The 16,264-nt window shown below is 44.9% G+C and overlaps 1 protein-coding gene across 1 annotated transcript in view; it reads right to left on the bottom strand.

Annotated features, from left to right (window-relative positions):
* The window catches only part of LOC120304222 (neurotrimin), a 610,216-nt gene extending 600,648 nt beyond the window's left edge, over positions 1–9,568 (bottom strand). Inside the window, exon 1 of the mRNA XM_039334537.1 lies at positions 8,983–9,568. Coding sequence (XP_039190471.1) covers positions 8,983–9,064 — 82 coding nt within the window. The 5' untranslated portion in view covers positions 9,065–9,568. The remainder of the gene's footprint in view (positions 1–8,982) is intronic.
* Between the last annotated feature and the right edge of the window lie 6,696 nt (positions 9,569–16,264).

Raw genomic sequence — 16,264 nt, 5'->3', positions numbered from 1 at the left:
TGGCTAATCTTGGGCCAGTCACCTTCTCTCAGTCCTAAGGGGAAGGCAATGGCAAACCATTTCTTGACCAAAAAAAAAAAAAACCCTACAAGGACTAATCCAGGCAGCTACCAGGAGTATAGAGTAGCTTAAAGGACTGGCTGACCATCACCATCATCCCAAAATATATTCTGTAAACTGCAGAAACTCTATACTGCAGGGTAAAGTTTGTCAATCCAAGCATTAAAGCCACATATTGCCCCCAAGTTGCCATTTTGCAACCACCAGAGTTCTTCCATGGTTTCTCCTTCATGGGATTCTTGGAGACTGCCTGCAGTTTTCCATAAAGGGTTGGCCATTGCCTCTTTCCTAGGGCTGAGAGAGAGGGACTGGCCCAAGATTCTCTCATCCGGGCTTTGTGCCTAAGGTGGGACTAGAATTCCCAGTCTATTGGTTTCTAGCCTGGTGGTTTAACCACTATGGCAAACTGGTTTTCACCACCAATTTTATCACTAAACACAGTTGCTTATGTTATTGGGGAAAGCATCCCTATTTCCAGTCACCCTAGTCTTACCAAATTTGCATCAAACATGGAGCCCGGTGTTTCTCCGCCTTGGCATTGTTAAGATGTGTGGAGCAACTCCCAGAATTCTCCAGACAACCATTCTCCGAGTCGCACAAGGCCTTCATTCTTGAATCAGCTTCAGAGAATGCTCTGCCGCCACCACACAAAAAACACACCCTGTTTTCATGCAATTTTCACAGGCTCAGGAGACCGGGTAAGAGCATGACCCACTTGCACAGATTCCACAGGGTCTGGAGGCCATGCCAGACACACAACCCATTCTTGTGAAGACTCCAAAAATGGTATGCTTTCAAGAATTATCATTGTTGGATGTTGGCGAACACTAGTGTGTCACCTTTGACACACGTGTCATTGGTTCACCATCACAATTTAGGAACCAAGCAAGCGATATTCAAATTTCGCTCAAGCATTCATGGCACAAGACCTACCATCTCTCAGTGTATTGAACCTCACGAATTAAAATCACACTTTGGTAGAGAACTGGCACATTTTGTGAGTTTCTTAGTTCACTCAAGTGGCTGAAGCACAGCATCTAGCACGTGCATGACACACGTGCCCACACAAATCAAAATATAATAATAAAAAGAAAGCGATACATATTTTACCTCTAATGGGAACCAACCTCTGACAGTTAAGGTCATTCCTTCACTTTGAAGAACATGAATCTCTCAGTCCTAGAAAAATCTCTTCTTGGCAGAAGAAACAACATGCTGTGTAATTGGACTATCAAAGAATTTTATGACATTGGCTCAGAATGAGAAAGCTAATAGTAAATAAAAACATTGTAAATTTACATCAGCGTTAAAACCTTGCGAGTATAGTAAGGGTGATAATGGTATGCCATTATTCAGAACTAATTCTCTTGTAAATGAGAGTTAACCGTTTAGTCCTGCTATGATCTTAACTGTGAATGCTTTGACATGGCTCTGAGTTACGCCAGTCCTCTGAAGGGTGGGAAGAGCAGAAGAGGAAGGAGGGGAGAAAATTATGGAAAACATAACTTGCACCCCTTACTGTTCTCATTAACTCCGCTCAAGGGACACTTTAAAAGATAATGACCAAATTGAATTTAGCTAAATTGTCCAGGCACGATAGAAATCACCAGTGATAACGCCATTCTTGTATACTTTCCTCTGTGTAAATTTATGCTGGGAGAAGATTGCTAGGAGCAGTAAATAAGACACTAGGCAAAGGAACAAAAGACTGCAGCCAAACACAACCGATTGGAAAGCATTAAAATTAGGCATCTTTCTAAGAGGCAGTGATAGGGCTGCAGGAAAGAGAAAGCAAAAAAAAAAAAAAAAACACAGCCCATGGATGACAGGACAAGATAAGCAAAATATGTTGCTTTGAGGTCCTATTTTGGTTATCCATTCCCTTCCTGCATGTAAGGAAGGAGGTGTCTTCCCCTACCTCCGAAAAGACAAGACATGCTAACCTGCTGCAGGAGCGGTCCCTCTTTTCGGTGAGAAATTGGGGGGGGGGGAGGAGGGACAATGCAGGAAACTGCAGTTCCAGTTTAAGAAAGGAGTAAAAGTTGGGGAGGGGGAAAAGAGGCAGATTGGCAGTGCACTGACTTGGAACGTGGACTGCTTTCTAAGCAAGTCAGCTGGGCAGATGGAACTAGGCCAGGAGACTGCAAAGTGCAACAAAGACTAAGTGGGCTTAATGGATGTGCTATCCGGGTAGGCTGACCCTCTTTGGGAAAACACCCTGACAAATTTGCCATTCTACATTGCGAGATACTAAATGCATTTTTTTTTTAAAGAAATCATTCTCCTCCAAAGGATTTCCCCTCCCCAAGAGGTTAGTGCATTTAGCTCAGTAATGAGAAGTGTAAATAGCCTCTCTTTTACCCTTTTACACCCCTCCGGTGGTCTACAGCCTTCCTGGTTTCCTAGTTTTCAACTCCTTAGGAACCCATCTGTTGAGGCTTGCTCGGTTCAGGAGCTAAGGGGAGGAGAAGCAACAGCAAGCTAGGATGCTAATTTCTTCTGACTCCCCCAATTCACAACTGATTTCAGTTTCGTCATTCACTGCTGAACCAAATGATGAATATTATCATGGGGAGAGAAGGAGAGAAAGAAGATGCCTCTAGACTTCATTTCCTTTCCACAGCCACTGGAATCATGTTACTCAAGAGTTTCTTCATTGTATTGGTGTAGGCTTGGGTTATTCCTTCTCTAACAACTGGAGAACACATAGGATAGTCCACATGGAGGGGAACTAATGGTGTGACTTTGAAAGTGCATACAGTGTTTCTCAGCCTTGACAATTTTAAGGCATGTGGACTTCAACTCCCAGAATTCCACAGCCAGCAATGCTGATTTAGAACATCTGGTGATAGAACCTCTGTGCAATGCTTCCCAAGCCTGGTTAAATTACCAAAAAATCAGGTAAAAGAGGTTGGTTTTTTTTCCCCCTTTGGCTAATGCAGTGGTTCTCAAACTTTCTAATGCCGTGACCCCATAATATAGTTCCCCATGTTGTGGTGACCCCCAAGTGGGTGTGGCCACCAATAAGAAGGAGTAGGACAGCTAGGGAAAAGGGAAAAAAATGGCGGACAGCATGGTTTGGCGACCCCCGTGAAATGGTCATTCGACCCCAAGTGGGGTCCCGACCCACAGGTTGAGAACCACTGGGCTAATGACACATGAACCCATTACATCCAACAGGGACATTTAAATCAGCTTAGAAGTATATTAAAATATATCTGAAAATCTCCCAAAGGATTCCTACTGAGACAAAGAGATCAAGATCATGCAGTAATATTGTTTTTATAATATAGATAGTCCTCAAGTTACAAGCATTCATTGAGCAACTGTTCAAAGTTATGACGGTGCTGAAGGAAGGGACTTAGGACTGGTCCTCAAAAGATTTTCTGAGAAGCAGTTTGGGTGCCATGAAGGAAAAAGTTAAGGTCTGGTGTAATGTCTAAGAAACCTGAAGTGCAACCCCTACATTTTTGTAAAAATGTAATGATCTGTGAGAATAACTCTGGAAACAGGAGGAGGAATTGCAGCTTAGGCAGTGATCAGACAAGCATATCTCAGCCCACAGAAAGAAAGAAGGCATAGGAAGCATCTCAAAGGGGATCCTCCTGAGTTTTGGGGAAAGTAGAGATGAGAATAGGGAGAAGGACCTTCAAGACTTGGAAGATTCTGCTCCTGTAACTTTACAATAAAGACAACGTTAGTACTTATCATTTTGGTTTCTTGTCTGAAGTACCTCAGAGGGCTAATAGAACAGCAATTATTGAAGAAATAAATATTTCCAGTACCAAACATGTAAAAAAAAAATAAAGATCTAATTTATCATCAAAAGAAAGGTTGGGAGGACTCTTAAAAATACAACCCAAAAATGAAAGTCTCTTTTGCAGATGACAAATTGTAGAAGGAAAGCTGTGTTAGTTTAGGGCAGTGATGGTGAACCTTTTAGAGACCGAGTGCCCAAACTGCAACCCAAAACCCACTTATGCATCGTTGAGTGCCAGGTAGGTGTGGCCCATTGGGTGGGCGTGGCCCATTGGGTGAGCATGGCTATGGTGGTAACGGCAGACTGGGTGGGACTAAAAAGTTCTATCAATCAATTCCAACTTTGCAAGATGTTTTTTTTCCCCGCAAGAAGTTGAAATTGACTGATTGAACTTTTTTTTTTTTTTTTTTTTTTTTGCACACAGCAGTGGAGGCCTAAAATGAAAAGGTTTTATAAAACCCAGCTGAAGGCCTAGGACTGGGGCGATGGCGCACGTGCCCACAGAAAGGGCTCTGTGTGCCACCTCTGGCACCCGTGCCATAGGTTCGCCACTACTGGTTTAGGGTAACCCAAAACCATAACGCATCTGGTAGACTAACAAATTTTTATTAAAAGGCACTAAATTTCAGTTTAGAGTGGGTCTTTCTTTTGTTAACCTGAAAAGGTGCCACTTGATTCCTCCTCATTTTTACAAGGAAGGAAACTTTGGGGGGGGGGGATATTAAAGCACCATGCAACTTTTAAGTGGAACAAGGAATGGTGATGTTTAAACCTCCACTACCATGTCTGCAATCAAGTTTTATTTTTTAAAAAACCCAGCTAAGCAGCACAATTTTCTCTTCCCTGATAGAGCCAGCACTTCAAATAAAGGATGGATATACTTTTTATCAGTGCTTATCCATCCACAAGATCTTCCTCAACTGACTTAAAGCAGAATATAAGAAAAAGGAATTTGCGCACTGAGAAAACATTTCCAAAACTAAAACCATTTTTTTGTTATTATTATTATTTTAAGAACAAACCAAACCATTTGGAAAATAGTCATTTGTTTCTGTAATAGTTCATCACCTGCGAACTGTGCTAATAACTACAGTTGCTTTTTAAAAACAAAACTTTGTTGCTATGCAGGATAATTCTAGCGAGTTACGGCTTCATCTGATATTTATCCAGTTTATATATAATCCAGATAGCTCATGTCTAGGTATCTGATTCTAAAGCATTTTTTTTTTAAGAAATGTAGAACCATCACAAGGTATCTAGCCCGTTGAGATGCAAAACAAATCCAGTCTTCACAAGTGAATGAGGTATAAACTCAAACGTCAATTTCACTGCTTAATAAATAAAATAGCACAAGGGGAAAAGATACAGACCCCTTAGTGCAGCTATAATTTATCAAATGTGATTGATGTAGCAACAAAAGTTGCTACAGTTACAGCTGAATGGTGCCAAGGATGAAGCTTGTTTTTAACAAAACTAAAAGGATTATTTTCAAAGCATGTTAAGAGCTGAGGTCATGCATGGGGTTTAACCACACGTCCATCCTGATCCTTGCTATGCACACAGATTGGCAGTGGCTAACTAGAGGTTCAGAATAATTTTTCCTCCTGTTCTTACCTGGAGATTGAACCTCACTCCCTTCTGCTTACAAAGCCAACAAATTAATATTAGATATAACCTTTCCAGAAAATCCAGACTTTCTTTCTTCATTATTGGGATCAATAATGGCAATTTCCTCAGGTTTTTTTTTTAAAGGGAATTTTCCCCACCAAAGGTGCACCTCTAGCTATAATTTTAGCTTTCTAAAAAAAAATACAAGTAGGTTATACCTAGCTAGTTTCTGGATGGGAAACTCCACGGCTGTTAATTACATTGGGAAATTAAAATAATATATATTAACAGAAGGCAACAGCAAGTCACTTCTGGACGCCAAAAAAACAAAATAAAAATATCCAGAGTTTAGCTCAGCTCAAGGGAATCTTAATTTTTAGAGTAACAGTAAGCCCTAGTAAATTCAGCAAGCTCTAATATGTTAAAAATGACATCATTATTAGTTACAAAAAGTCTACAATAAACATTGTAGTATAGTGTTTCTGAACCTTGATAACTTTAAGACATGTGGACTTCAATTCCCAGAATTCTGGCTGGCTGGGGAACCATGGGAGTTGAAGTCCGCAAGTCTTAAAATTGACAGGCTTCAGAAACACTAATCTACTCAAGTCTCTGGACAAATCTTGAGTACGTGCAGTCACAATGGAGATAGCTGAGGAATTAAATAGCTAGATAGTTGAGGAGGAGAGCAGGGCTGATTCAGTAGACCCTTGGGGGCTACTTAAGGTCAGATTTTGTAAGGGGAATTAGGACAACTGGAGCTACAGATGACAACACACAATTTTAATACCAGCATTTCCACTGCTGTAAATCCACTGAAAAAAGGATGGAAGAAGGAAGAATCACCACCGTTAAAGGAGGCTCATAATGAGTAAAGCAGATCAAGTGAGGGGTCCAGGATGCTTATGTGACATGGAACGTGAAATCGTATAGACACCCCCTCAGAGGCCAAGAAGAGCAACAGACACCTGATAGGTAAAACAAGACTATTGACTTTGGAATTGCCTCACCATTCTTGACTGCTGAACCCTGGGGAGAAATCTTCTTTTTCTGCAAAGAAAGTCCATCCATGAAGAAGAAAGGGCTTACGTTACTTCTCTTTCTACTTTCTACTTGCTTTGTAATAAAAACGTAGATTTAGAGGAGGACCAGAGTTCATGAAAAAAAGGAATTTGGCAGCTGGGTAGAAGGATGCCTCTACATACAAGTCCAGGACTTGAAATACGAAAATGGGAGACAACTTTGATAAGCCATAACAATCTACTGGCACATTCTAGCTGTTTAAGGATCCTCTCTCAACAGCCACTAAAGCTGATAAGTCTTAGGTAAGATAGATAGATAGATAGATAGATAGATAGATAGATAGATAGATAGATAGATAGATAGATAGATAGATAGATAACCTTTATTGTCATTTTTTTCTAATGTATCTGTCCTCCAATGTCATAACTCAATGGTTATAGGGCAGCCACCAAAGCTAGGAGACCATTAGCATCTGACAAGCCACTCTGGACCACCACAGCAGCACGTCTATTGGGAAGCTGGAGCCTTCTCCTCATTTCCAGGGAGTTTGGGGGGGGAGAGCATGCGCCCACAGCTCCAGATGGTTGTGCAAGAGCTAATACACACTGACACATTCACCAGAATGGAAGCAGAAACATATGGGTCCACCACCAGCCGCTGCCCCCGTAATGCCCAAGACAGCCCAGTCTGGCACATGCCAGTTTCTGCCTTCCACTCCCAGCTGGCATGACCAACTGGTGCAGAGTTCAACCCTACATTTCCTCCAGCTTCGAAGTAAGAGACATCCAGGGCTTTTGCTCACTTTTCTCCTCCTCCTCCTCCGTTTCTCTGCAGCTTCCTCCAAGGAGTAAAGGAAGGCTCTATCAAGTCTATTGATCTCAGTTAGAGGGGTTAGAAATGATCATAAGCAGAGTATTTAATCATGTTTATAGACAGGCTTCATGCCAACAAAGAAAACACAAAGTCTCTTGGGGGACAAACATTAAAGAGGATCCAGTCTGTCCTTAATTCCTCCCCCCAAGTCAAGAAGTCAGGCTCCGCAACCTTATTTAATCAGGACATTCAGATGGATAGCTATCAATACCCAGTCTCTTTGCCCCCCCCACCCCTCCATCCTCCTTTTAGGATCTGTAGATGAGAACTTTTCCTTAAATCCGTAGGACTGCAGTAGAGCAGAGATCTGGGCAGAGGGATGTGCCTGTGTGCACAATAAATCTGAGTCTTGCGTGGGTGGGTGTGTACGTTCACAAGTGTGCGGGGACAGAGGCAAAAACAGCCAGCGTCCCTGCCAGCGAATGTTTGGTGTGCACAGTAGCAACCTTGGAGAGAACTCAAAGGCGGGAACAAGGAGGATTTTATTTATTTGTTTATTTATTTGGGGAGACTGTTTGGACTCCCTTCACCCAGCCATTCATTTAAATCCCACTTGCCATCCAAGATAGGAAAAAATCGGATGTTGCTCTACCCCTCCTGGCTCCGGGTCCCTCTGTCTCTCCCCCACCCCCACCCCCACCCCACACACAACTACTTTGGGCAATTCCAACCAAGCTTAAGATGGGCCTGATCCCTTCATTCGCCCCCTCTCCCCTCCCTCCCCCCCTCAAAAAAAAAAAAACAACGCACACACAACGCTGGGACAGCCTCGCCGCCGCCTTTCGCAAAGCCACAATTCGCGGTGTTGTTATTCGCGGGTTATTCTACTGGTGTGGAAGGGGGAGGGATCGGAAGGGGTGGCATGAACCGAGCATCCCAGAAAAGCCAGACGGCGGCGGCGGCGGGGTGGGGGGTGGGGGGAGAGAAGGCGACCGTCGCTCACAGCTCTCCCTCCCCTCTCGCCCCCTCCCCACTCCCCCAGCCGCCTCCGCCGTCGCCCGCCCTGAACAACTAGCCGAAGTTTCGGTGTGGAAGTTTTCTGCCCCTTTCTCTTCCCCCCCCTCCCCTCTTCCGACGGCGGGCAAGAGACGCCTCTCCTCCGCACCTTGGCAGTGCTTACCTCGGGTGCCTTTGGAAGCGTTCCGGCACGGGAGGTGGGGCGGGAGGGGGAAGTGTGGGTGGGAGGTGTTGATACACACACACACACACACACACAACAGCACAAAAATACACAACCCCCCCCCCGGCTCCGCGCCGCGCGAACACGCCGAGAGGACCTAGCCGCGGGCGCGAACCGTCCCGCCGGCGCTCCGCTCCGCGGCGCGAATCCCGGAGCCAAACCAGAGGATGCCGCGGCGAAACTAGACGGTAGAATAAGCGAGTCCTCCCCGGGCACCCAGGGTACCCAGGCAGACCATCCCCGTCCGCGCCAAATTAATAATAATAATAATAATAATAATAATAATAATAATAATAATAATAATAATAATAATAATAATAATAATAATAACAACAACAACAACAACAACAACAATAATAAAAATAGTAATAATAATGGGGGGAGAGACCAGAAAGGAGTGGGGAAAGACGGCGCCACCCCCTCCCCACCCCTCACCCCCTCCCATTTCTCCCTCCGCCCGGTGGCCGGACCCCGGTACCTTGAAAGAGGAAGACCGACGCCATCCCGGCCAGCGTGGCCCAAAAGAGAAGGTGGTTGATTCTTGCCAGAAGCCAAGACATCCTCGAGCCGGGAGAAGCCGGTGGCGCGCTGGTGGGCTCGCCTCCCTCGCGGCGGCGGCGGCGGCGGCAGCAGCAATAGAAGCAGCAGAGGCGAGCTCGGGGGGGCTTCCCCGCTCCTTTTTTCCGCGTGGGCTCTCAAGCTGGCTCGCGTGGAGCTGCCGTGGGGTGGCCAGGGAGAGAGGGGGGGGGAGGAGCCGGGTGCCCGGGGACCGAGGGAGGGAGGGGGGAAAGGACGCCTCGGGCTTTGCCTTGACTGAAATGGGAGGGGCCGGGAGCCGCGCGGGGGGGCGGCTGAGAGCGGCCGTCAGTCAAGAGAGAGAGGTCCCACGCGGGAGTCCCCAGCGCCGGCTTGCTCCGCCGCCACGCGCGCCCGACAGCCAGCCAGCGCGCGCTGCTCCTTGCCACTCCGCCTCAGTCTCATGGTCCGGCAGCCCGAGGCGCTCCGAGAGATGCGGCGGCGGCGGCGGCCAGCCCTCCGCTGCGGCGCGCGCACTCATTGGTTCGCGGCCGGCGCTTTCACGAAGCCCCCACCCCCACCCCGCGCGCCCCCTCGCCGCCTTCGCCCTCCGGCCCCGAGAAGGGGCGAAACGACGGCGGGGGTGGGGAGAGACGGGGCTTCTCCCGGACTGGCAATATTCCCACCCATGAATGGAAGGGGGGGGCTTCAGAGCGGGTTTCTCGCTGGGGTTGTTGCTTGGTCGTGGGGGGGGGGGATGAGAAGGGAGTCCCAGTTTAAAAAAAAAAAAAAGGAGGGGGTCCTTGGGGCTCTCTGAGCTGGGTGGTTCTCTTGCAGACGTTTCATGACCCAACTAGGTAGCAGCATCAGTGTTAGCAGGGGAATGGGGTTTGCAGAGAGGAGGAGGACGAGGACGACAACAACGACTGTGTGGTCCTTGGTGGCCTCTGACTAGATGGCTTTCTTGCAAATGTTTCATGACCCAACTAGGTAGCAGCATCAGTGTTAGCAGGGGAATGGGATTGTCAGGGAAGAGGAGGAGGACTGTGTAACATTGTCAGCTGTTGCTATTCTGTCTTGACTTGCCAGAGATCACGGTCTTCCTCACCAGAGCCCCTTTTCTGGTTTCCTTCTATCCCCACAACCCCATGGAACCGTCGAAATCCAGGCTGATAAGTATCTCAAAACAGGAATTGAAATACTAGCGGATTCCCTCCAGCTAACAGTTTTACCTTCACTATTTTCCTTTTAGAAATAATAATGTCTATTGATCTCCTTAGAGAACAGCATCAATTTCAGCTGCCAGCTCTTCAGAGAAATATCCTGATCTTTGGATTGGAGGTGATGATTTCTCTTTCATTTCACTGGGTCCAACAATCTGGGTCCTCATTTTATTGACCTCGGACCGATGGAAAGCTGAGTCAACCTTCAGCTGGTCAGGATCGAACTCCTGACAGTGGGCAGAATTTGCCTGCAATGCTGCATTCTAACCACTGCACCACCACAGCAATAGAGTAGAACAGAACAGAGTAGCAATAGCACTTAGACTTATATACCACTTCATAGTGCTTTACTGCCCTCCCTAAGCGGGTTACAGAGTCAGCCTATTGCCCCCAACATCTGGGTCCTCATTTTACTGACCTCGGAAGGACGGAAGGCTGAGTCAACCTTGAGCGGGTCAGGATTGAAGTCCTGGCAGTGAGCAGTGGGTTAGCCTGCGGTACTGCATTCTAACCACTGTACCATCAGGGCAATTGATGCTTTCCAATTCTGGTGTTGGAGAGAAACCCTTGAGAGTCCCATGGACTGCAAGGAGATCCAATCAACCTATCCTAAAGGAAATCAACCCATGACTGTCCTTTGGAAGAGCCTCTGATGTTGATAAAGACGGAAGGCAAAAGAGAAGGGGATGGCAAAGGATGAGATGGTTTGTTGTTGTTGTTGTTAATTGCGAATTCGTGTCCGACCCATCGCGACCCCATGGACAATGTTTCTCCAGGTCTTCCTGTCCTCTACCATCTTCTGGAGTCCATTTAAGCTCACACCTACTGCTTCAGTGACTCCATCCAGCCATCTCATTCTCTGTCGTCCCATTCTTCTATTGCCCTCAATCTTTCCCAGCATTAGGCCCTTCTCCAGTGAGTCCTTCCTTCTCATTAGGTGGCCAAAGTATTTGAGTTTTAACTTCAGGATCTGGCCTTCTAAAGAGCAGTCGGGGTTGATCTCTTCTAGGACTGACCGGTTTGAACGCCTTGCAGTCCAAGGGACTCGTAGGAGTCTTCTCCAATGAGATGGTTAGGAAGTGTCATTGATGCAACAGGCATGAGTGTGCAGACTCAGGAGACAGTGGAGGACAAGAGAGATTGGCATGCTGTGGTCCATGGGGGTCACGAAGAGTTGAACACAACTTAGCGACTGTACAGTCAAAACCTCTGTTCTTTCCTTGCTTCCATTCTAAACCAGGGGAGAGAAAATAAATTATGAACATGGAAGCTTCCCCATGATTGACGGGTGATTCACGAGCAGAAGAGCAAGAACATATGGGAGCATAACATGGCTTCCTCTTCCTTGTACGAAACGCACTGCCAACTTTGTGAAATATCGCAAGAATCGGGTTGCAAGCACCACACAGGAGCAGGGCGATTGCCTATTATCTGCAGACTTAAAACCAGCAACGTCTAATCAAAGAAACCATACACCTCTTCTTGTTCCTTGTGTTATTCCCGCCGTATCAGGCGGTCCACAGTTTTGCATTTCGCCTGCCACTTGGTCGGGTCTGCATTGCATCTCAAGTGTTTTGGATTCAAGGCATAATGATGCAACAGTGAAATCTCAGTTGACTCATTGCAGTGGCTGACCTTCCTCCTCCTCCTCCTCCTCCTCCTCCTCCTCCTCCTCCTCCTCCTCCTCCTCCTCCTCCTCCTCCGAGCTTGGAATCCGCAATGGTGGGAGTTTAAGTAAACCAGGCACCAAGGAAGCTAAAATCAGCCAACTTCACTTTTGCTGTAGGGGATGGCAATCCAAAGGATTGCTAAAAGAATGCAAATGGGTAGAAGGCAGAAGGTAACAGTGGACGGCTTTATTCCAGGCCTTCCTGTCTGTCTGCAACTTTATATAAATGACACCCATCTGGGAGCCTAATTAGAGAGTAAAACGTGCCCTCACTTCCTTCAAAAAGATTGGGCTCAAAGTTCAGATGCAGTTCACAGCATCCTTAGCAGCTGATTTTACATAAAGAAGCATGGTTTTCGGGAATGCAATAATGGTTTTCTTCTTGGCTCCAGTCACTTTGGTTGCAGGTGGTGAGAATTTCATTTGCAAATGCTTCCTAAGGGTTTGGTGTGTGTTTTTTTTTTTTAAAAAAAAAAAATATTTTGAGACACTGCAGAGGATGGAAAAAGCTTTAGTGGTTTATAAACCTTGCAGGGCCATCTCAGGAACAAATGATAATTAAGTCACTCATTTCATTTTAAACAGGACCAAGACCAAACTCTCTATGCTTTTTTCTCTCCTCCCATGTAAATAAAACAAATATAAAACAACAATGTTCTTACTTTATGAATGCTTGAACCCTGTGCCTTTTTTTAAAAAAAAAACAATCCCTGTTTGTGAAACTGCATTGCCCTCTTTGGCTTCACTTGTTCTCCAAATGATTGTGAATGCGGTATTGTATGGGCATATTCTCTGTGGAGCTTTGTATCTTTTGAAAATTACTCAGAAATGGTACTTCAAAGCTCATATAAGCACAACTTATCTCTGCTAATAAAGCAGATTTGGGGTTTTTTTTAAGGCTCCTCTGTGAGCCTGAAAATAAGCTGCAGATACTTTACAAATCTTATTTATAAACAAACTTCTTAAAGCAGCCACACCTTTTTTTTCAGCATCAGGTATTTAACAAATAACAGGGAGATGTTATATTTGCAAAAGACCTGAGATACTTCTGAATCATTTTCAAAGCAAGGAGAGTTATAATCTTTAATATATGTTCCTTGATCTGGTTGGAACATCTAGGAAAATATGTACTAATAATCCTTTTATTATAAAGTTAGTAACAGAAATCTGAATGAGTTTTCTCCCTCCCTCCATCTTCATGAGGTCTAGGAAGGGTCTTGTCTGAAAAGTTTATATTTCTGTCCTGGATCTTGATTCTCTCCCTCTGTTAATGCAGCCTAGCACTGTGTTGGCTTTTTTGGCAGCTGTAGCACACAGCTGGCTCATATTTAGGTAATTGTCCACTAGGACTCCAAGATCCCTCTCACAGTTACTACTATTGAGCAAGGTACTGTCTATACTATATTTGTACATTTGTTTTTTCTTGCCTAAATGTAGAACCTTACTTTTTTTCACCATTGAATTTCATTTTGTTAGATAAATAGGGGAAGCTTCACTTAACAGCCCTGTTTCTGATTTAACAGCTGCAGTGATTCTCTTAACGAATGGGGCAAGAAAAGTCGTAAAGCGGGGCAAAGCTCACTTGGCAAATTTCTCATTCAGCAACATAAATTGGGGGTGCAGTTTTAGTCCTAAGTCGAGGGGTGCCTGCATAGCACAAGGCTAATTTCCTAGCAATCAAAATCATTCATGCATTATGGGATCATCTCATTCAGCAGGTGATCACTAATTGTCTCACCTATCTAAGTCAACCAAGAAAGGTGAAAATATTAGCAACCAGGGAAGACAACAAGCTGAACAAGTGTGATTGTTGTTCTCCCATTGCCTCTATTTCTAACAGTCTTAAGACCAGAGTCAGTTTGGAGGTTTCCTGTTTCGATTCTTACCTGTTAGATAAGATAAAATAAGATAAGATAACCTTTATTGTCATTTTTTTTACTGTGGGCACAACGACACACATCAAAAGTGAAATTTAGTTGCCTGCTCTCAAAGTGAAACACATACATGACACATACCTAAACATACTATGTACAACATATGTATAGACCCATACCCCTACTTATACATAGCAAATAAATATTAAATAGTGTCCATCTTGAATATATAACGGAAGGAGGAAGCTTGAGAGTTCACAAGGTTAATGCTGTAGGGAAGGAAACTATGGCTAAATCTGGATGTTCTGCTACGGATACCACAAAGCCTCCTCCCAGAAGGTAACAAGGAAAACAGGTCATAAAGAGGATGTATAGTATCCCAGATAATCTTACGGACTCTGCTCAAGCAATGCTTCTGCGCTATGTCCTGGATGGGAGGGAGGGAGCTGCCAATGATCTTTTTAGCCATCCTCACCACTCTCTGCACCGCCTTCCTGTCTGAAGCAGTGATGCTTCCAAACCAGACTGTGATGCTGTATGACAGGATGCTCTTAATCATCCCCCCTGTAGAAAGTGGTTGAACAGTGAGATGAAACAGCATCCTGACCAATGCATCTCCGTTGACTGACATGAGGAAGTTAAGCTCCCTTGCTCACACTAGACTTGGGAGACAATGTCCAAGTTTCTACCTGAAACAACCATTGCCCCCCCCCCCCCAAAGCATTATTGATAGTTTCCTTTCCTGTAAAATTCTTGACATCCACTAGATGGCATCCAAGCCTGTTCGTTTTGTTGCATTCTATTGATCACCTGGATATTTTGCAATCCAATATGGTAGCCTTAGTATTTGATGGCTCATTGCCTCTTTATGGAAGGACTTGTGCCACAGATTGTTAATTCACCCCATGCTTTTTCTAAATGAAGAATGTCATCCGATGGCTAGAACAGCTCTTTTTGAAGCCTTCTTCTCATAAGCTTTGTTGAACACCAACTTTTCATGTGGAACAGCAGGTGGTGTTCAATGGAATGTCTTGCCATAAATGTTTACGATCTGTTTAGCTCACACTGGCCGATGTGTCTTTGTTGATATAAAGGTCCTGATAGGAGAGCTACATGTAAGAGATAGGAGGAACACCAAAGAGAAGACATTTGGAAATAAATATTGTCATATATACAGTAACCTGCTCATGTGAGTTTGGAGCAAGCACAAAAAAAGATGTATTATCTAGAAATCCATACAACTATTACATCTCTGCAGAATATAAAGACTTAAGTGCAGAACCATTGCAGAGAACCAGGGAGATGGCCTTGAAGCAAATATTCACAAAGCATTATCTGAACAAAGAGGACATAAGCATTCTTTAGGTCCTGGGAAGAGATGTAATAATTAAGGTTAGTTCTGCCTGTCTGGGAATTAGCAGGCTGAGTCTGAGGGGAGGGTGAAATTCATCATTAATTTTGAGTTGTTATATTCCCACAAGAAACCAAAGTCCTGTCCACCCACAAATTCTGTTGACCCTTATCTGGTGCCAGTTTAGTTTGACCAATAATAGATTAGATGCTTGTGTATAGGTAGCAAGTAATCCAATTCCTCTTTCTGGTTACTTATGCCTGATATCCCTGATTCACTGGGTTATAAGAGGGACAGGCAGAAAAGCACAGTCAGGTTTGCAAGATTCTGTTCCTATCCCTTATCTCAAAATTTATATTTCTGGCCTTCCAGTGGAATGAGTTTCCTGATCTGGTCTGCACCACAGGACTGACAACCATCATACTACACCAAGACATTTACTTTTGAGGCTTTCCTGCTAATTTCTTAACCCTGCGGTTTTGATAATCCTTGGATCAGCCTGGATCAAAACTTTAAAACAGCCACCAGTTTTTAAGTTCTATTTAGCTTCCAAGAGAAATGCAATGTGGTTTTCACTGGGCAATTGTTTTCTTTTGTTTGACCATGACCAAGTTGGTATTTTATGACAAGAAAGCTCTGCCAATCAATGCCAATAAATAATTCAGTGATCAAACTCTCACCCAGCAAAAAGTCTCTTTAAGACAGAGGTCCCCAACATTTGGGGCACCAGGAACCAGTTCCATGGAGAGAGGTTTTTCCGCAGACTGGAGAGTGTGTGGTTTTGTGTGCTGCCTGCATCCCACAGATGGGGCTTTGCTTGTTTGTGCGGGCCAGTTGCTGGCGTGCTGTGGCCAGGTACTGGTCCACAGACCGGGGATTGGGGACCACTGATCTAGGGTCTCCTGCTTGAGCAGAGGGTTGGACTAGAAGACCTCTAAGGCACCTTCCAACTCTTGTTACTCTCTTCTGTAATCCCATGCCTTAGCGGAGTCCCAAAGATATGCTGAGATATTTTTGTGATTTAGCACAGAGGTCCTCAATCTTTTGGGCACCAGGGACTGGTTCCATGGAGAAAGATTTTTCCATGGACCGGAGAGTGTGTGATTTTGAGTGCTGCCTGCATCCCA

This window comes from Crotalus tigris, unplaced genomic scaffold (assembly GCF_016545835.1).
Source record: "Crotalus tigris isolate CLP2741 ecotype Arizona unplaced genomic scaffold, ASM1654583v1 scf7180000017631.5181431, whole genome shotgun sequence".
NCBI lineage: Eukaryota > Metazoa > Chordata > Lepidosauria > Squamata > Viperidae > Crotalus > Crotalus tigris.
The sequence above is the reverse complement of the archived record's forward strand: the minus strand, read 5'-3'. Positions and strand labels throughout refer to the sequence as shown.